The sequence below is a fragment of the Kogia breviceps genome, chromosome 3 (genome assembly GCF_026419965.1).
Source record: "Kogia breviceps isolate mKogBre1 chromosome 3, mKogBre1 haplotype 1, whole genome shotgun sequence".
NCBI classification, from domain to species: domain Eukaryota; kingdom Metazoa; phylum Chordata; class Mammalia; order Artiodactyla; family Physeteridae; genus Kogia; species Kogia breviceps.
In genome coordinates, this window is record NC_081312.1 from 158,886,935 (window position 1) to 158,908,088 (window position 21,154).

The window sequence follows — 21,154 nt, forward strand, 5'->3', positions numbered from 1 at the left end:
AGGGTTAACGAGACCACCTTAATTAGATTCCCCTGCATGACTTTTATTCCAGCTCAAATTTACACCACTTCTCTGACACTGAGGACTTTTACATTTTCTGGCAGGTACCAAACACAGTTAATGACATTGGAGCCCCATGTCTTAGGGAATCAAAATGCAGGTAAAAACCTTATGATGATCCTCTTAATTATGACAATCTACCCATACTGTTCCCAGCATTTTCCTTTTACATGCTATCATAAGGAGACCAGAAATGAAGAAAAAGAAATACAAATCACCCACTGCTAGCTTTCTCAAGAATATATACCAGGATAAATGACTTGCTTGATCAGACTGCTAGCATATGAAAGGGTAGGATCCAGTGTGGAGTTCAAGGCTAGGGAACATAAGCATACTCGTGAAAATTAAACATAGTTTCACCTCTGTCCTCATTCCTATAAACAGAAGGCAACATTAAGAAAAAGGTTATTAAATCCTAGTAGAGGACAAACAGAAAACCTGACTCACCAAATTTCTACTTGCCCTTTTTTTTGCTCAATCCAACGAAAGTTGGTTTGTTGTTTCATTTATTAACCAACATTGATTTCTTGGCACTGGCTATAAATACTTCCCTACTTAATAGCAGGTTGCTTATAGGGAAGAAGATTATTTCCTGTGAATTTCTGGAACCTGAACTATTCTAGTTTAGATCTTAATTTCAAAAAGAACAATTTAAAAAACATTTTGGGAATATTTTCCCTCAGTCTCTGGCCTGCTCCCATTCTCTTGACAGTTATCTTTTGCAGAGCAGAGATGATTAATTTTAATAAAGTCAGCCTATCAATTATTTCTTTCATGCATCATGCCTTTGGTGGTGTATCTAAAAGTCATCAACAAACCCAAGATCATCTAGATAGTCTCCTAAGTTATTTTCTAAGAGTTTTATAGTTTTATGTTTCACATTTAGGTCTATGATCTATTTTTTTTTTTTTTTGCGGTACACGGTCCTCTCACTGTTGTGGCCTCTCCCGTTGTGGAGCACAGGCTCCGGATGTGCAGGCTCAGCAGCCACGGCTCACGGGCCCAGCCACTCCGCGGCATGTGGGATCTTCCCGGACCAGGGCACGAAACCGTGTCCCCTGCATCGGTGGGCGGACTCTCAACCACCGTGCCACCAGGGAAGCCCTATGATCTATTTTGAGCTAACTTTTGTGAAGGCTGTTAACACCTGTGTCTAGATTCTTTTTTTTTTTTTTGTCTGTGGATGTCCAGTTATTCCAGCACCATTAGTTGCAAAGACCATCTTTGTTCTATTGTATCACTGTATTTATTGCCTTTGCACTTTTGTCAAAGATAGACGGACTATACTTATGTGGGTCTATTTCTGGGCTCTCTAAAATACCAAGAGTGAACCCTGATGTAAATTATAGACTCGGGGATGATAATGTGTCAAAGGTAGGTTCCTAGTTTGTAAAAAGTGTACTACTCTGGTGGGAGATGCTGATAACAGGGGAAGCTGCGCATGTGGGGGGTGGGGTGCACATGGGAAATCTTTGTACCTTCCACTCAATTTTGCTGTGAACCTAACAATACTCTGAAAAATAAAATCTAGATAAAAAAACAAAAATAAAAAATGTCTGAACAGGAGATAGGGAGAAAAAAAGACATTTTGGTAACTAGTATAAATTTGTACATTTGTAATTCAATGATTTCAGATTTTTAACTTGATAAAACATACAAAGAATTGATAACTCTCACAATTTGGGCACCCTGAGCAAGGCAGCCACACAACTCACGACAACACACGTCACCCTGTGGTGTCACGTGGGTGAGCCTACTGAACTGGCAGGGTAGGGTCTGTACCACGCACTTCAGTTACTCCAAGGAAAGCTGTTTTCCTTTTTAAAAAAGTTTTACTTAGGTATAATTTGCATATCATAAATCCATCCATTTGCAGTATAGAATTAAAAGAACTTTGACAGTTTTTCAGAGTGTATAATTATCACCACAATGCAGTTCTAGAACACTTTCATCGCCCTAAAGCATGCCTTGTATTCATTTGTAGTCAATCCTGTTTTCAGCTCTAGCCCCAGTTAATTTGCCCTTTCTGAACATTTCCAACAAATGGTATCATATGATACAATCATATAATAAGTGGTCTTTTGAGTCTGGCTTCTTTCAGACTTGGCATATGTTTTTGAAGTTTATCCAGTCTGGGGAGAATTTTCATCTTAACAATACTGAATTTCCTAATCCATGAATACCACCTGTCTGACGTGCTTTTTAAAACAGGTCCAGTTTTTTTAAACAAGTCCATTGGGATCTGTTTCTATAATGGATTTCAGAACGAAGAGGTTTACAGCTGTTATGTATTTATTTTTAGTGCTGCAGGGGTCATAGCTGATTTTGCGACTTCTGAATGAATTTGCAGGTAAGACATTAAGCAAAGGGTCACCGCCACCCTCTCTGTACAATTTCTCTAGAGAGTCCCATTGTTGCTGGTGACATGCAGCAAGGACTCACTCCAACCAGCACCTTCTCTGTGGATTTCACGGGGCTTGGCTGGGTGAGCCTGCAGAACTAGAAGGCACTTTTGCCAAGTAACAAGAGACCGTTGCCTATAAAGCTGTAGTTCAGAATAGGTTTCCTTCTCAGCTGGCCAGATACGTCTAAAGTCACTTTGGCCCTACTCTGAACTATTTTCCAAGAAAGAATTACCCACAACGCTATTGCATTCTGAATTGAGGCAAAAATCATTAAAATATTTCAACTGTTCAATTATATATATTTGCTTTCTCAAAAAGTTTAATTGTGGTGATTAGAATGATAGTGTTTCTAAAAAATATGTAATTGGATTTAGTACAATTTAACCCAATTGAATATTATAAATGCGTTAAAGTAAGTGTTTCAGGAGAATGTTTAAAGATGAGAAAATGTCTACTGTTATGAAAAAAGAAGGCAATTATAAGCAATTTCACATGGTAGCATCTCAGTTTTATAAATATATTAATGTACATTTACAAAATTGTATGTGTACTTAAAGGTTTATGGGTGAAACCGTATGGTTTTTTTGGTGTTTGTTTTAAAATGCCCATATGGAAAAGGGACAGAAATAATCAGAAGGCTGGGTGAAAGCAAACTGGCAAAATAAGATCCACGTGAAGCTGGTTGTTGGGCCCTGGTGTTTCTTACAGTGTTCTTTATACACTTAAACATATACACTTGTATATGTTTGAAAATGTTAATAATAAAAAATAGTACTACATTAGAAATACTACATTAGAAGATAAACTCTAAGACTATATGCCAAAATGCTAATAGTATTTACTGGTATCACTGGGTAGTATACTTATGGATGGCTTAATTTTCTTCTTTATATTTATTTTGTATTTTCTAAAGTTTCTACAATGAACATCTATGTACAACTAGAGAAAAATGACAATAAACATTCATCCTCTCTATTAATATGTGTTGGCAGCTGCCAGGAGCTGGGCCCAGGGGCTGCCAGCTGTGGAGTGGGGGCCACGCAGGGGAGGGGAGGGGAGGGGAGCCTGTGGAGCTTCCTTCCGGCCTCCCACAGCTGAAGTCAGGGAGAAGCCTGAGGAGGAAAGAGCCTGGATGGTCCCCGTGAACACAGTTCCAGGCCTGGGACACCTGTGAAGATTTAGAGGCGTAAGAAGCAAGCCCACGGCCTGGGAGTCACTTGGAAAATGGATTCCCAACGGACAGCTTCTGAGAATGGCCCCAGATTTTGTCTCTGTTGGTTTCAGCAAACTTTACCGAGACTAATTTTTCAGATGCTGGAGAGAGTGGCTACCAGGGCAGGTGTCCCTGTGGCACCTGGAGCTGGGCTGAGGAGGAGCCGCACCCTGCAGGCGGGCCCCTCCCGTTAGCAGTTCTCGCAAGTGGTCTGAAAACGCGTGTACGATTTACTTACTTACATCATAAAGGTGCAAAGACGAAACTCACCTACAGAGGCACCACAGGACAAACCCAAGTCCACAGTAAGGGTCCAGGCAGATGGCCACTTCTCTAGAGGGGTAGAGCTCACACTGCAGCTTAATAGAACGGCAGAAGGCACTGGTGGCTGCGTGAGACATCTGCAAGACAGCAAGGTCGCGGTAAGTGCACGGAGCCTGAGCCCATCCTAAGGACTCCTGTGACAGAACAAGGCCGCATGAAATGCACGGGACCTGACATCCGATGCCCAAGGGTGGTTTAAAAACAGAGAACAATTGTAGCCAAGCTTTGGTTTTGTTAGGAGAGAGCAGCCTGCTGATGTTCTTCTTCTTCTTTTTTTTTTTTTTTTTTTTGTGGTACGCGGGCCTCTCACTGTTGTGGCCTCTCCCATTGCGGAGCGCAGGCTCAGTGGCCATGGCTCACGGGCCCAGCCGCTCTGCGGCATGTGGGATCCTCCCGGACCAGGGCACGAACCCGTGTCCCCTGCGTCGGCAGGCGGATTCTCAACCACTGCGCCACCAGGGAAGCCCCCTGCTGATGTTATTAGTTTTCCCATTTTCAAGAGTAAACCACAAGCAAAACCTCCTGGTCCCCCAGAACTTAGTAACTCTGGCCCGTGAAGTCAGGACGTCTTGCATCTGAATGGCGGGTTCGACTGCGATCCCCACTGCAGCCCTGTACAGTAGATGGGGACTTGTGACTCCTCACATCCCCTCTCCAGGCAGGGACGACACCTGACTTGTGATTCATCTCCAGGCCCAACACCACACCTGTCGTGCAACAGGGGGACCAGCAGAGCACACTGGATGCAGGACTCCTGTCTCAATGATCAGGAAACGTGGCTCAGAAGGCCACACACATTTGTGCAGTAAGACATGCTCGTCATTTGACGGCAGCCCAAATCCAATCTCAGTGCAGCTACAGTAAAGAACTTCTCCGAAGGCAGCAACCAGTCCCACGACAGTCAGCATGCAATGTGAATTCTTTTAAAGTACTGGAAATTGTATCTAGTAACATGAATTTTCTCACAGACGCTTTCTAGCCAAAGAAATCTAAGAGGAAAAGGAAAGTAAAAGCAGCCCAGAAAACTTTACCAAGTTCGTGGTCTTAAACATGTCTCAAATTACCGTGGAGTGCATGTCACTCAGAGGTGAACTGTAAAAGGGACCAGTGCAAAGCACTGTAATACTCAGGGAAGTCCAGTCAAATGCCTGGGAAAAGCATTCATTAGTCACTCCGGGGAAAAAGAGGAGAGAAACCAGGAGCGGGGGTTTCCATCCTACCACAGAGGATCCCTGTCAGAAGTTCTGCACAGAAGATTTCATTGTGGATATTTTACTGAATTCATACAAAGCAATGTAGAATTTCTCTAGAATCTAACACACGAGCAGTTCTTTGCAGTTTGTTTTTAAAACCACAACATTTGTTTAAAGAGGAAATGAAGCTGGATTTATGAAACATGCCTTCAACCCCCTGCCTGCTGCATCAGGAGTTAGTAAGACCACAGCTACCAAAATCACCCATATTCTCAGATTAGCAACTAAAACAGACCTTCACAGAATCCCCGCTCTGTGCAGGTGTCGTACACAGCTTGAGAACTGAGCTCTCAGCTCAGCTCGGCAGATGCTAATTTGTTAACAGAGGACTTGTGCTTGGGATATAAAAAAGAACACACAGCCTCTGCCCTCAGGAGCTGGCCACGTAGTGGGAAGTTCAGAAACTTAGTAACTGCAGGGGCTGCAAGCACTTTGACAAAGTGTGCATAGAGCTTAGAGAAAGCAGATGATGATCCTCACACCCCTCTGTGGGCTCAGAGGGTGAGTTAACAGAGTTCATCACGGTGACCAGGAAGCTAACAGGTTAAGAAAACATAACTAGCAATGGGGACTGTCTATCCCTAAGCTCATTCCGATCTTGGACCCTGCCAATATCACAAACCCAGAGCCCATGCTCAAATGCTTTACCAGAACCTTTTAGTAAGAAAAACTCCTGCAAACTTGTACTTGAATAAAGAATTAGTTTTCTCAAAGCCCCAAACATCAAACTCTAATGCTCTACTCTAAAAGGGACATTGAGAGCAGATACATCAACGTGGAGGAACAGGGGATAAGGCCAAGGGTATTTATTTTAAGGATGTATCTTATGACATCTTTAGCAAGTTTACCTTCCAGTGAAGTTTTGCTTTGGTTCACGTTAGAATAAGTGTCCATTCCTGGGGCACACATCAGCTCATACACCAACTGCAGTGAGCAGAAGAGTGCTCCAGAAGCAAACTGGTGTCAGCTCTAAAACACCCTGCAGGGAAGCCCAACTAAAGCACATGTAGGTGCTGGGCAGGCGCTCCATAGGACGGCTGTGGAGTGGGGCAAATGCAGACATAGGATCTATCTATCAGGAACCTTCAGAGTTCAAATCACACTTTTAAACAGGGAGCATGAACAACTTAAATTGAACATCTGAACTTGTACATTTTATACTAAATCGGACATTCTGTAACGCCCTTTATAGGGAAAACACTTTACTGGAAAGGCTTTTCTCTGTCAACTTTTGGTGTGCATTGGACACTCAATGATATTTTTGTTCAAAAACTGAATCAAAATTTATTTCTGAGAAAAATGGTGACCTGAGCAACCACAAAGGTGGGAGTTTCCATTTGGAGCCGATTGTAAGGCAGATAATTTCAACTCTATTTATGCCTCTCAGTATTTGAAGCACGTGGGTTTTTCACTAAACAACATCACAATACACTTCATTTCAGGTACTCATCAAACAAATTAAACAGTCAAAGGTTTAAGAAAAACTTATAAATTTGAGAGAAAGTCTAGTTATTCATCTCTCTGGGATTTCCAGAGTCTATACTTACATTAAGAGGAATCATTAGGAAGTAAGAACATAGATCACTTTGGCCCTATTTCAAGTAGTAACATCTTTATAGAATCAAGATTTAATATTATAGTTCCCACTTCTGTAGATCATGAAAATGGTACGATCAAAAGTGTGCGCTTCAGGCTTCCCTGATGGCACGGTGGTTGAGAGTCCGCCTGCCGATGCAGGGGACACGGGTTCGTGCCCTGGTCTGGGAAGATCCCACATGCCGCGGAGCAACTAAGCCCATGCGCCACAACTACTGAGCCTGTGCTCTAGAGCCCACGAGCCACAACTACTGAAGCCCACGTGCCACAACTACTGAAGCCTGTGTGCTTAGAGCCCATGCTCCACAACAAAAGAAGCCACCACAATAAGAAGTCTGTGTACCACAACAAAGAATAGCCTCCGCTTGCCGCAACTAGAAAAAGCCTGTGCACAGCAACGAAGACCCAATGCAGCCAAAAATAAATAAATAAATGTATTTTAAAAATGTTTATTACTACACGTTTTGGGTCATACAATGTATAAAGATATAATTATGGGACATCAACAACTGAAAAAAATGGTGGGACAGAGATGCACAGAAGCAGTTTTGTATATTACTGGAATTAGGCTGGCATACAAATTAGAGCATAATAACTTTAAGGTATCAAATGAAATCCCATGGTAACCACAAAGAAAATAGCTATAGAATATATACAAAAGGAAATGAGATAGGAATTTTAAAGTATCACTACAAAAAATCAACTGAGCACAGAATAAGACAGTAAAGCAGGAAATGAGGAACAAAAAAGCTATAAGACATATGGAAAATAAGAGAGATGAAAAAAGTTCCTTCTTATCAGTAATTACTTCAAATACAAATGGATTAACTTTCCAATCAATGAAAGAAATCGGCAGAATGGATGAAAGAAATGATCCAACTACTGCTGTCCACAGGAGATTCATTTTATTTTATTTATTTATTTATTTATTTTGCGGTATGTGGGCCTCTCACTGTTGTGGCCTCTCCCTTTGCAGAGCACAGGCTCCGGACGCACAGGCTCAGCGGCCATGGCCCATGGGCCCAGCCGCTCCGTGGCATGTGGGATCTTCCTGGACTGGGGCACGAACCCGTGTCCCCTGCATCGGCAGGTGGACTCTCAACCTCTGTGCCACCAGGGAAGCCCCACAGGAGATTCATTTTAGATCAAAAGACACAAATAGTTTGAACATGAAAAGATGGATAAAGATATTCCACACAAATAGTAACCAAAAAAGAGCAGGGGTAGCTATATTAATATCAGACAAATAAAATTTAAATCAAAACAGATACAAGAAACAAAGAAGGGCATTATATATTAATAAAAGGTTCATTATGGCAAGAAGATATAACAATTGTAAACATCTACAAACCTAAAAGCAAACCATCAACATATATGAAACAAAAACAGGCAGCTTGGGGCTTCCCTGGTGGCGCAGTGGTTGGGAGTCCGCCTGCCGATGCAGGAGACACGGGTTCGTGCCCTGGTCCGGGAAGATCCCACATGCCGCGGAGCAACTGAGCCCGTGAGCCATGGCCGCTGGGCCTGCGCGTTCGGAGCCTGTGCTCCGCAATGGGAGAGGCCACAACAGTGAGAGGCCCGCATACCGCAAAAAAAAAAAAAAAAAAAAAACAGGCAGCTCTATAACAATAATCGGAGACTTTGATATTCCCTTTTCAATAATGGGCAAAACAACCAGACAGAAGTATGGAAAGAGAGGACTTAACACAATAAACCAAAGAGCTCTAAGAAACATACAGAGCAATATAAAACCACAACAGAATACACACTCTTCTCAAGAGCACTTGGGTCATGTTCCAGGGCAGACATATTTTAGGCTACAAATTAAGTCTCAATAGATTTAAAAAGATAGATAACATACAAAGTATCTTCTCCAAGCACAACAGGATGAATAGAAGAAAAACTGGAAAACCTACACATCTGTGGAATTAAAACAGTGCCCTCTTAACCAAGAGATCAAAGAAGAAACTACAAGGAAAATCAGAGAATATTTAGACAAATGAAAATGAAAAGACAATATAACCAAACCTAAGGGGATACTGCCAAAGCAGGGTTAAGGCAGAAATTTATAGCTATAAATGGTTATATTAAAAAACAAGAAAGGTCTCACACCAAAAACCTAACTTTACAACTTAAGGAATGAGAAAACAAAGAACAGACTAAACTCAAAGGTAGCAGAAGGAATAAAGATTAGAGCAGAGATAAATAAGTAGAGAATAGAAAAATAGCAGAGAAAAACAATGAAACCAGAAGTTGATTCTTTGAAAAGACCAACAAAACTGACAAACCTCTGGCTAGATGGCCTAAGAAAAAAGAGGGAAGTATCAGATTACTAAAATCAGAAATTGAAGTGGGGACATTTACTACTGATTCTACAGAAATTAAAAAAAAAATATAAGAGAGTACTATGAACAACTATAAAACAATAAACTGCACAACCAACAAGAAATGGAAAAATTCTATTTCATGGAATTTGAAACACAAGCTATAAGGAAGGAACACAAACTCTATGAAGGCTAAATCACAAAAAATAGAAAATCTGAATAAACCTATAACTGGCAAGAAAGACAAATCAGTTAAAAAAAAAAAAATCCCAACCAAAAAAGGCCCTGGATCTGATGGCTTCACTGCTGAATTCTATCAAACGTTTAAAGACGAAATAATACCAATCCTTCTCAAACTTCTCCAAAAACTGAAGAGGAGGGAACACTTTCTAATTCATTCTTGGAGGTCACCAAAATCCTGATATCAAAGCCAGACAAGGATACTATAAGAACAAGGATACTATAAGAACTATAAAAACTACAGACCAATATCCCTTTTGAACACTGGTGCAAAAATCCTCACTAGCAAACCAAATTCAGTAGCATATTGAAAGGCTTATATATCATGACCAAGTTGGATTTATTCCTGGAATGCAAGGATGGCTCTACATATGAAAATCAAGCAATATAAAATATCACATTAAGAGAACGAAGAGAAAAACCCCAGATGACCATCTTGGTTGATGCAGAAAAAGCACCTGACAAAATTCAACATCCTTTCATGATGAAAACAATCAACAGACTAGAAATAGAAGAAAAGTTCTCAACACAGTAAAAACAATATACAAAAACCCACAGTGAACATCATACACAACTGTGATAGACTAAAAGCTTTTTCTCTAAGATCAGGAACAAGACAAGGATGCCCACTTTCACTACTTCTATTCAACACATTACTGGAAGTTCTAGCCAGAGCAATTAGGCATGAAAAAGATATAAAAGGCATCCAGGGCTTCCCTGGTGGCGCAGTAGTTGAGAGTCCGCCTGCCGATGCAGGGGACGCGGGTTCGTGGCCTGGTCCGGGAGGATCCCACGTGCCGCGGAGCGGCTGGGCCCGTGAGCCATGGCCGCTGAGCCTGCGCGTCCGGAGCCTGGGCTCCGCAACGGGAGAGGCCACGACAGTGAGAGGCCCGCGTACAGCAAAAAAAAGAAATAAATTAAAAAAAAAAATAAAAGGCATCCAAATTGGAAAGGAAGAAGTAAAATTATCTCTGTTCATAGATGACGTGATCTTATATGTAGAAAACCCTAACAATTCCACAAAAAAATTGTCAATAAATCATAAATGAATTCAGCAAAGTAGCAGGATAAAAAGTCAACATGCAAAAAGTAGGTTGAATTTCTATACACTAAAAGAAAAATCTGAAAAGGAAATTAAAGCAATTCCATTTATAATACCATCAAAAAGAATAAAATACTTAGGAATTAACTAAGGATGTGAGAAACTTGTACAATGAAAACTATAAAACACTGTTGAAAGAAATTAAAGAAGAAATAAATAAATGGAAACACATCCCTTGTTCACAGATGTCAATACTACCCAAGACTATACTGATTCAATGCAATCTCTATCAAAATCTCAATGATATTTTCTGCAGAAATAGAAAAGCCTATTGTAACATTCATATGAAATCTCAAAGGAACCTGAGCAGCCAAAACAATCTTGAAAAAGAACAACAAAGTCAGAGGACTCACACTTCCTGATTTAAAAACTTAGTACAAAGCTACAGTAATCAAAACAGAGTAGTACTGGCATAAAGACAGACATAGAGAAAAACAGAACAGAATACAGAGCCTAGAAATAAATCATCACATATATGGTCAAACGATTTTTTAAAAAAAATTTTCACTAATTTATTTATTTTTACCTAGACTTCACATGCAATTGATTTGATTGACTGACTGACTGAGGTATAACTGACATAAATTATATTAGTTTCAGGTATACAATATAACATACATATGTGTATGTATTGCAAAATGACCACCACAGTACGTCTAGTGAAGACAGCTACTAAGATTTACTCTCTTAGCAACTTCCAAATACGCAGTACGGTATATCATTAACTATAGTTTCCATGCTGTACATTACATCTGCAGGCCTTATTTATAATTGGAAGTCTGTACCTTTTCATTCCCTTCACCCATTTTTCCCATCACCAATCTGTTCTCTGTATCTATGAGCTTGGTTTTTTTTTTTTTTTTTAAAGATTCCACATATAAGTATAATCATACAGTATTTGTCTTTCTCTGTCTTATTTCACTTAGCATAATGTCCTTCAGGTTCATTCATGTTGTCTGAAATGGCAGGATTTCCTTCTATGTTATGGCTGAATTATATTCCATTTTGTGTGTATGGGGGAGGGTGGGGGTAGGTGGGTGGGCATATCACATTTTACTCATCCATTCATCTGCCAATGGACACTGATGTTGTTTCCATATCTTGGCTATTGTAAACAATGCTGCTATTAACATGGGGGTGCAGATATCTTTTCGAGTTAGTGTTTTTATTTTCTTCAGATCAATACCAAGAAGTGCAATTGCTGGATAATATGGTAGTTTTATTTTTAACTTTTTGAGGAATCTCCATACTGTTTTCCATAGTGGCTGCACCACTTTACATTCCCACCAGCAGTGCACAAGGGTTCCCTTTTCTCCACACCCTCACGGACACATGTTATCTCTTGTCTTTTTGATGATGGTCATCCTGACAGGTGGGAAGTGATAGCTTACTGTGGTTTTGATTTGTATTTTTCTGGTGATTAGTGATGTTGAGCATATTTTCATGTACCTGCTGTCCATCTGTATGTCTCTTTCAGAAAAATGTCTATTCAGATCCTCTGCCCATTTTTAAGAAATAATTGTTTGTTTTTCTGCTATTAAGTTGTATGAGTTCTTTATATATTTTGGATATTAACCCATTATGAGATATATGATTTGTAAATATTTTCTCCCATTCAGTAGGTTGCCTTTTCATTTGTTAATGTTTCCTTTACTGTGCAAAAGTTTTTCGGCTTGATGTAATTCCACTTGCTTAACTTTTGTTGCCTTTGCTTTTGATGTCAAACTCAAAAAATTGACAAGACCGATGTCTAGGAGCTTACCCCTAAGTTTTCTTCTAGGACTTTTATGGTTTCATGTCTTATATTCAAGTCTTTAATTCACTTTGAGTTCATTTTTATGGGTGGTGTAGAAAATTGGTCCCGTTTCATTCTTTTGCATGTGGCTGTCCAGTGTTCCAAGCACCATTTATTGAAAGACTGTCCTTTCCCCACCATATATTCTTGGCTCCTCTGTCATAAATTAGTTGACATATATGCATGGGTTAATTTTGGGGCTATTCTGTTTCATTGATCTATGTGTCTGTTTTTGTGCCAGTATAATAATACTGTTTGCATTACTGTAGCTTTGTACTGTCAGGGAGCATGATGTCTCCAGCTTTGATCTTTTTCAAGATGGCTTTGGCTATTTGGGGGTCTTTTGTGGTTTCATACGTATTTTAGAATTGTTTGTTCTATTCCTGTGAAAAATGCCATTAGAATTTTGATAAGGATTGCAATGAATCTGCAGATTGCTTTGGGTAGTATGGCTATTTTAACAATATTAATTGTTCTAACCAAGAGTATGGAATATCCATTTATTTGTGTCTTCTTCAATTTATGTCATCAATATTTTATAGTTTTCAGTGTACAGGTCTTTTACCTCCTTGGTTATATTTATTCCTAGGTATTTTATTCTTTTGATGCAGTTGTAAATAAGATTGTTTCCTTAACTTCTCTTTCTGATATTTCATTATTAGTGTATAGAAACACAACAGATTTCTGTGTATTAATTTTGTTATCCTGCACTTTACTTAATCATTTATTCTAACAGTTTTTGGTGGCGTTTTTAGTGTTTTCTATACATAGCATCATGTCATCTGCAAATAGTGACAATTTTACTTCTTCCTTTCCAGTTTGGATGCCTTTTATTTCTTTTTCTTGCCTAATTTCTCTGGTTAGGACTTCCAGTACTATAATAAATAAGAGTGGCACAAGTGAGCATCCTTGCCTTGCTCCTGATCTTAGAGGAAAGCTTCAGCTTTTCACTGTTGAGTATAATGTTAACTGTGGGTGATCAAATGATTTTTGATATGGGTGTCAAGACCATTCAATGGGGAAAGGACAGTCTTTTCAACAAATGGTGCTTAGAAAACTGGATATCCACATGCAAAAGAATTACGTTGGACTCTTACCTAATACCATAAACAAAATTAACACAAAATGGATCAAAGATCTAAATATAAGATCTAAAAAATAAAACTTTTAGATGAAAATATGGGACATAAGTTCACAACATTGGATTTGGAAATGTTTTCTTGGATATGACACCAAAGGCACAGGCAAAAATAATTAGACTTCACAGAAATCTTAAAATTTTGTGCATCAAAAGACACTATCCATAGAGTAAAAAGACAACCCAAAGAATGGGAGAAAATATTTGCAAACCATATATCTGATAAGAGATTAATATTCATAGTATATAGAGAACATCTAGAACTCAACAAGAAAACAATTCAAAATCAGCAAAGGACTTGAATAAACATTTCTTCAAAGAATATATACAAATGGCCAATAATTCCATGAAAAGATGCTCAACATCATTAATCTTTAGGGAAATGCAAATTAAAATTACAATGTGATACCACCTCACATCCATTAGGAAGGCTACTATTAAAAACAAACAAACCAACCAACAGGGAGTTCCCTGGTGGCCTAATGGTTAGTATTCCAGGCTTTTACTGCAGTGGCCTGGGTTCAATCCCTGGTCAGGGAACCAAGATCCCACAAGCCATGTGGTGCGGCTCTTCCCCCGCCAAAAAAAGAGGACATTCAAAAGAAAAAGAAAAAAAAAACCCAACAGAAAATAAAATACAAGTGTTGGCAAGGATGTGGAGAAATTGGAAACTTTGTGCGCTGTTGGTGAGAAGGTAAAATGGAACAGCTACTGTGGAAAATAGTACGGCAATTCCCCAGAAAATTAAAAATATAATTACCATATGACCCAACAATTCAACTTCTGGATATATACTTAAAATTGCTGAAGGCAATGTCTCGAAGAGATATTTATACACCCATGTTCACTGCAGCATTATTCACAATAACTAAAATGTGAAAGCAACACAAGTGTCCATTGATAAATGAATGGATAAGTAAAATGTGGTAAATACATAAAATGAAATATTACCTCAGCCTTAAAAAGGAATTCTGATATATACTTCAACATGGATGAAACCTGACGACACTATGCTAAGTGAAAATAAGCCAAACACCAAAAGACATATACTGTATGATTCCACATAAACATGGTACCTAGAATAGTCAAAATCATAAAGACAGAAAGTACAGTGGGAGTTGCTGCGGGCAAGGGTGAGTTTCAGTTTTGTGAGATGAAATGACTTATGAAGATGAGTGGTGGTGAAAGCAGCAAAGAATTCTGAACGTGTTTAACACCATTGAGCTGTACACTTGAATTGGGTAAATGGTAAGTTTGTGGTATATGTATTTTAACCACAATTAAAAATTGGGAAAAAAAGTAAATGGAGTAAGAGAACTAAATGAAAATTATGCAAACGCAGCAGTCAGGTGGGTAATAGGTGAAGGGCTTCCTGAGGCCAGAGAACTTAACCGTGTCTTTTTTTTTTTAAACATCTTTATTGGAGTACAATTGCTTTACAATGGTGTATTAGTTTCTGCTTTAAAACAAAGTGAATTAGCTATACATATACATATATCCCCATATCTCCTCCCTTTTGCATCTCCCTTCCACGCTCCCTATCCCCTCTAGGTGGTCACAAAGCACCGAGCTTATCTCCTGGTGCTATGCAGCTGCTTCTCACTAGCCATCTATTTTACATTGGTAGTGTATATATGTCCATGCCACTCGTCCCAGCTTACCCTTCCCCCTCACCATGTCCTCAAGTCCATTCTCTACATCTGTGTCTTTATTCCTTTTTTTATTTTTAGATTCCATATATATGTGTTAGCATATGGTATTTGTTTTTTTCTTTCTGACTTACTTCACTCTGTATGACAGACTCTATCTAGGTCCACCCACCTCACTACAAATAACTCAATTTCGTTTCTTTTTATGGCTGAGTAATATTCCATTGTATGTATGTGCCACATCTTGTTGTTTTTTTTTTTTTGCGTTACACAGGCCTCTCACTGTTGTGGCCTCTCCTGCTGCGGAGCACAGGCTCCGGACGCGCAGGCTCAGTGGCCATGGCTCACGGGCCCAGCCGCTCCGCGGCACGTGGGATCTTCCCGGACCGGGGCACGAACCTGCGTCCCCTGCATCGGCAGGTGGACTCTCAACCACTGCACCACCAGGGAAGCCCCCAGATCTTCTTTATCCATTCATCTGTCGATGGACACTTAGGTTGCTTCCATGTCCTGGCTACTGCAAATAGAGCTTCAATGAACATTGTGGTACATGACTCTTTTTGAATTATGGTTTTCTCAGGCTTAACGGTATCTTGACAAGGACATTGCCTGAGCTGTGAGGGTCCTAATTCTGGTGACACACATAGTAGTTCCACCATTCTTTGATAGGAGAAAGCATCATTTCAGAGGCAATGAGCAGCGTGCTGGCAAGTTATAATGAGACCCATGTTAAACAAGCGAGAAACTCCAGTGCACAGAGTTTTATAATAGAATACTAGGATTTGAGAACCAGCAAGAAAGAAAAACATAGGCAGTTTTTCAATTAGAGGTTAGGGAAGCTCTGCTTACATAAAAAAATAGCTGGAACATCTGGAAATAATCAGTCAGCCTAGCTAACTACTGAAATGGTCACGCATTTTATAGCTTGAACAAAATGCACATACCCCTCTCTCCGTGTTTTGCTGCCCGGCCCCACCAGAGCCCTATACCCATAAGAATGAAAACTGACCATTGCTTTGTGGCTTGCTAACTACTATTATGCAGACTGTGCTTCTCACCTTCACTCCAGCTAGCATCCCAGTCGTGGACACACTAAAATCAAGATAGGCTAGTGTGTCTGGGTTGGAAGGTTTGTAGATCTGGGCAGGCCGCTTCTTTGGCAAATCATCTGGAAAGCAAAACAAAGCTGTTAGCATCTCTGACTTAATGGAAAAGCAGATAAGCAAACGAACATATCAGCAAGTTGGAGGACAAACCTGTGTCCAGTATCGGGGGCCAGGCCCTGACATCTACAGCTGCAGCTGCCTCCCTGGACCGTAACAATTTACAGATCAGTTGTGTTGTCATCAAACAGGCGGAGCGGCTCACCTGAGGGTCAGAGAACAAGGAATGGAGAGGAGGAGGGCAAAGGACGGGGATGGAGGCATGCTCACATGCCAGCTGTGCACCACGTGGAGGCCACGAAGCTCGCAGCACAGGCTGGGCACCAGGAGTACAGCTGCCTCACGAGGGGCTGTGTTGGCCAATGGAGTTCCACGTGACCAGGAATCTGACCACAGAGCACACAAGCAGACCTTGTGGGGACTGAGGTCCCTGGCAGTATCCCGTGTGATGGTCACACTCAGAAAGTAGCATCCGAACTACCTGCTCTCACTGTTAGTTAGCTCCATCCCCCAGAAATGCACACATTTACACACACAGCCTCAGTACCATCTACCAGAGTGACAACCTTGAGGGTCCTCCAACACAACTACAAAGAAGTATTCATTTGTGATGTCCCTCGTGGTTTCTCCTCCAAGGGAAAAACATATCCTAATCCTTTTAAACTTCCCCAGGCAAAAAAATAAATAAATCAAATCTATACTTTTAAAAAGCAACAGGATGCTTCTCAATCTTGAGGAAAGAACCTTTAAAAATGTATGACTTTCCCACTTGTTTTGGTTTGCTCCTTGGACTTGGTAGGGAAGCTCCCAGTGTCCAGAGGATGCCCTCTCTGGGGAGTTGCATCAATTCCCACGCATTGTGGCAAAGCTGCTCTCTAGCCCCTAATCCTACGCACAAGCTGCTATCTTCCTTCCAAAATGAGATGGCCAACTCCTAGAGGGAAGAGGCCGAGTCCCACTCCACCGCTGGGACCGCAGACTCCCATGCAATCCCATGCCTGCACCCGGCCCTTCCCCGGGAGCCCAGGCTCTGTGATCTGCAAGCCCAACACTCAGGCGCAGACACCCGCAGGCAGCGTTACCTCCACAATCATTTTCACGGTTGGCAGCGTGGTTGCGATGTTCTGTGGGTGTGGAGGACGGACGGTTATTGGCACACAGCCTGCATACAGGCAACCATAAAATGCTGCGATAAGGTCTATTCCTACATGGGGAGAAAAGCAAAAGTTCTCACTTGAAACAAAACAAGCTCTTTAATGGCCATCATCCCTGTCAGCAGAATCACCAGCCTGGAAACAGTCAGATGGGTACGGCAGTAACTGAGACCTTGAACAGACCAGTCCTCCTCCCTGTGGGTCTGTTAAACTTCAGGGTTAACTCCCACCTGGCCCGTTCTTTTAGGCACAGGAAGCCAAAGCAGCCCAGAAGCTTGATTGCTCTCATTTCTCTAAGGAATTACTCAACTTTCTGATTATCAATTCAGTAGTCAAGGATTTAACTACTATTGATTAAATGAACTACCTCAGATAGCTAATAAAACAAATTTAGATACAAAAATCGTTGTGAACTACTGCTTTATCCGTGTCCCTACTATTAGTGTTATAGCATGTAGCACAGTCTGCACAAGTGAGCCAGGCAGGAGGGACAGTGCCCATTTTTGGTGGTAACACACAAGGTCATTGAGCACCAACATGTGCAGTGAAGGGTCTCTCGGGCAAGGGCTGGTCTTGCATGGCCCTGCTTCTTACCCGGTGGGTAGACCAGAGCGACGTGGTCCCCATCCTGCAGGTGCCCTCTCTCCATCAGCATCACGGCTATCTTCTCAGCCCGCTTGTGCAGCTGGACACACGTCAGCGAGTTCGCTATTGTGCCCTGAGTAGCGCAAGAACAAGCGGGTAAGATTTTTTTTAATATGACAGCTTTGAGGTGCAGTTCATATACCATACAACTCACTTACTTAAAATGTGCAGTTAAATGGATGTATCTGCAGAGTTGGGCAATCACCACCACAGTCAGCTTCCGAATGTTTTTGTCACACCCTCAGAAGACCCCCCGCCCCCACTGTTAGCATTCACTCTCCTTTCCTCACCACTGGCTAAGAAGTACAACACCAAAGAGGCATCTAGATAAGTTTGTATTAAAAAGAAATATTTAAAAAACAATGACTTGACTTGAAAAAATAGCTAAAAATCACACACAAAAAATCAATCTAGTAATTCTGGGACTTAAGTGTAATTGTCATGGGCAATAAGAATTAGTTGTAAATCTGCAGGACTCACACTATGAAAAGTAAGACTAATTGAAACTGTTTTTAAGAAAGACCACATCAAAAGTCAGGGAGGTCAGAAAACAAACCCCCAGAAAAGCAACAGTCAAAAAAAAAGTCAAAAAACCCCCAAAAAACACAAAAGAAAAAAAGGGAATTGCATTTAATGTAGACTTTTAAATATGCAGGAGCAAATGTAAAACACACTTGGATTGAAAAGTACCTTAAAAAAGCATTGTAGGTGAAAATCAGTAGCAAAGTAGGTACTAAGAGATATCAAAATACATGATGTTTATTACTCTTTAAAGAAAAGCAAGAATGAACCGCAAATTATTAACATACAACTATCCAAAAAAAGTTTCTCTTGAGAATGCACTTTTCATTTGCACATATTCCCAGGTGAGAAGAGATCACTGCCTACAGCTATTTAAAAACTGCTTCTTTATTATCAATTCCTACTTTAAAGAGATGAACAGGGTGAAGGACCTTTCCATAAGCAACAGGCAAATTGGCCAGGAGTGTCGGGTGAGGAAGACCCTGCAGCTGAAGAAACGATGGTGGACACTTGGGCCAGGTGCTTTTATTTAGGTGGGGAGCTTCCAAGGAAGGCAAATGAGCTGGTGGGTGACATGGAAAAGACTGTCGCCTGAGTAGAAAGAAGTCCACAGGAAGGTGGTGTGAGCAGCCGGTTGTGTGGGAGGAGAAACGTGGACAGGAGAGACCAGAACATTTGGGGCCGTTAAAGGACACTGGTGACCTGGTGACTTGAGGTGTGGGAAGAGACATTAGAATTCCCACCCAACTGGAACACGTGCACAAGGTGGGCGGGAACCGATGGGAGTGAAAACCATTTAAAAGGCATCAGGATGTATATATCAGCAGCTGGTGTTTGCCTAAAACACTCAGGAGATCACTGATGGCCGTATCTACCCTGGGAAGCAGCAGGCTCTCTCCGTAACCGGGGCCCAGGGCCACGGAAGCCCGGCAAAGGGAGGCCGCCCAGGCAGCTGCCAGCCAGGTTCCAGTTCCTTCCTGCTGTGCTGGCACTGGCCTCTCCCACAGTGGACAGGATTAGCTTACATTTCTCTGATTTAAACCTTCTCATCGTACATATTTTCCTTAATTACCTTCCTTCTAAGAAAGGTTAAAAAATAATAGAAAAAAATATATGAAATGGAAGAGCCAGAGAGCAGAATGTGGAAAAGCTGGGTAAACACAGAAAGATCCACGAGACTGGCGTCTAGAAACCCAGCCCAAACCTGAGAAATTGGTGCCTTCTCAACTGGACCGTTCCTCTGAGCAGTTACTCCTGGGGAACACACCTGTCGCATGAACCAAAACACACACTCAAAAGGACCCAAAAGTCCTGTGAGCTCTTCTAAGTAAAGATGGGGTACCAGCCCCCAGCACAGCTAAGGTGAGGCCCACGCCAGGCCTCCTGACATGCGCACGCCAGCTGTCCTGGAGGGAAGCCAGCACTGTGCTCCTGGTTGTTGCTGGGGACCAGCTGTGCTGCTGGTGGGGCGGCAGTATGCCACAGGGGAGTCCCGCCACCACCCTGCTGTCCGCTGGTCGTTAGCCTGTCTTATCTTAAGCAGCAAGCATTCTCTGACTGAGTTGTTCAACTTCTGGGACTGATCTTCTCCCCATTATCCAGAGAGCCGACACTGATCCCCTATCATAACCAGCTTTTCTGTCACGCAACAAAGCCTATGAGATTTGAGAGGCACCAGTGACTCACAACCAGCAGCCATATGTTTTGACTCTGTTTATGAAATTTCCACCTACAGGTACTTTAAAATGGTGAAATTTAATTGGCATTCTGTCCTTTAGCAGTCTCTGCAAATGTTTCACAATACCCTTTGCCACCCTATGGGCTTTACACCAGACGGGAGGAGGGCCCCGCTGGGCAGTTGGGTGCCAACGAGCCCAGTCCAGCCTCTCTCCTCCACCCCAGCCTGCAGGCTCCACTGGCTCCACTGTGGCTCCTTGCAGGCTCCATGTTGAGGGAGCCAAATGGGATACAGGCCTCATGCAGCTCCGGACTGTGCATCACCACTGGTTATGGGGAGTCTCAACACAGCCTTTCACCTCAGGGGAAACACCACTGATTTTCAATCACACATTTCATTTTCCAAAGCGCCTGCTGTCATAAAAACATGAAATGCTGTTTATCCTCCGGTGAATGGTTACCTGGCATCCTCATCAACATTCATGGGAAAAGTTGGGTTTTCAGTATAGAAACCTCCTGCCTAAGAAGAATGTTCTAGGAAAAAGTACCTCACAGGAAATTAAGGCTAACTTTTCCTAAAAGAAGCCTCGGTTGGTATCAATGACAGAATGGCAATGCAGGGTAACCCACCACTCAATCCCTATTCTAAAGACAGCAGATTTCAGTGTCAATGACTGTAAATGTGGCACCATTTTAAAGTTTTACATTAAATTAAATAATGACAAGTAGAAAACATACTGAGGAATGAAGAAAAAGCCAAACAGGATTCACATTTTAAAATTCTCAAAAAGTAAAAAGAAAAAAAGGTTAAAAGGGTTGGCTGGTGTTTCTCTTAAAAAAAAAAAACAAACAGATCTTTTCTGTATGTAAGTAAGTTCTAAGAAGGTACTTCTT

The 21,154-nt window shown here is 41.3% G+C and overlaps 1 protein-coding gene across 4 annotated transcripts in view; it reads right to left on the reverse strand.

Annotated features, from left to right (window-relative positions):
* Positions 1-21,154, reverse strand: part of DIP2C (disco interacting protein 2 homolog C) — a 371,973-nt gene that overhangs the window by 43,917 nt on the left and 306,902 nt on the right. For all 4 annotated transcript variants that reach the window (XM_059056827.2, XM_059056829.2, XM_067030168.1 and 1 more), the window contains 5 exons: positions 18,011-18,134; positions 17,345-17,466; positions 16,356-16,467; positions 16,158-16,267; positions 3,949-4,079 (listed from right to left, as the gene is read on the reverse strand). In XM_059056827.2, coding sequence (XP_058912810.1) covers positions 3,949-4,079; positions 16,158-16,267; positions 16,356-16,467; positions 17,345-17,466; positions 18,011-18,134 — 599 coding nt within the window. The remainder of the gene's footprint in view (positions 1-3,948; positions 4,080-16,157; positions 16,268-16,355; positions 16,468-17,344; positions 17,467-18,010; positions 18,135-21,154) is intronic.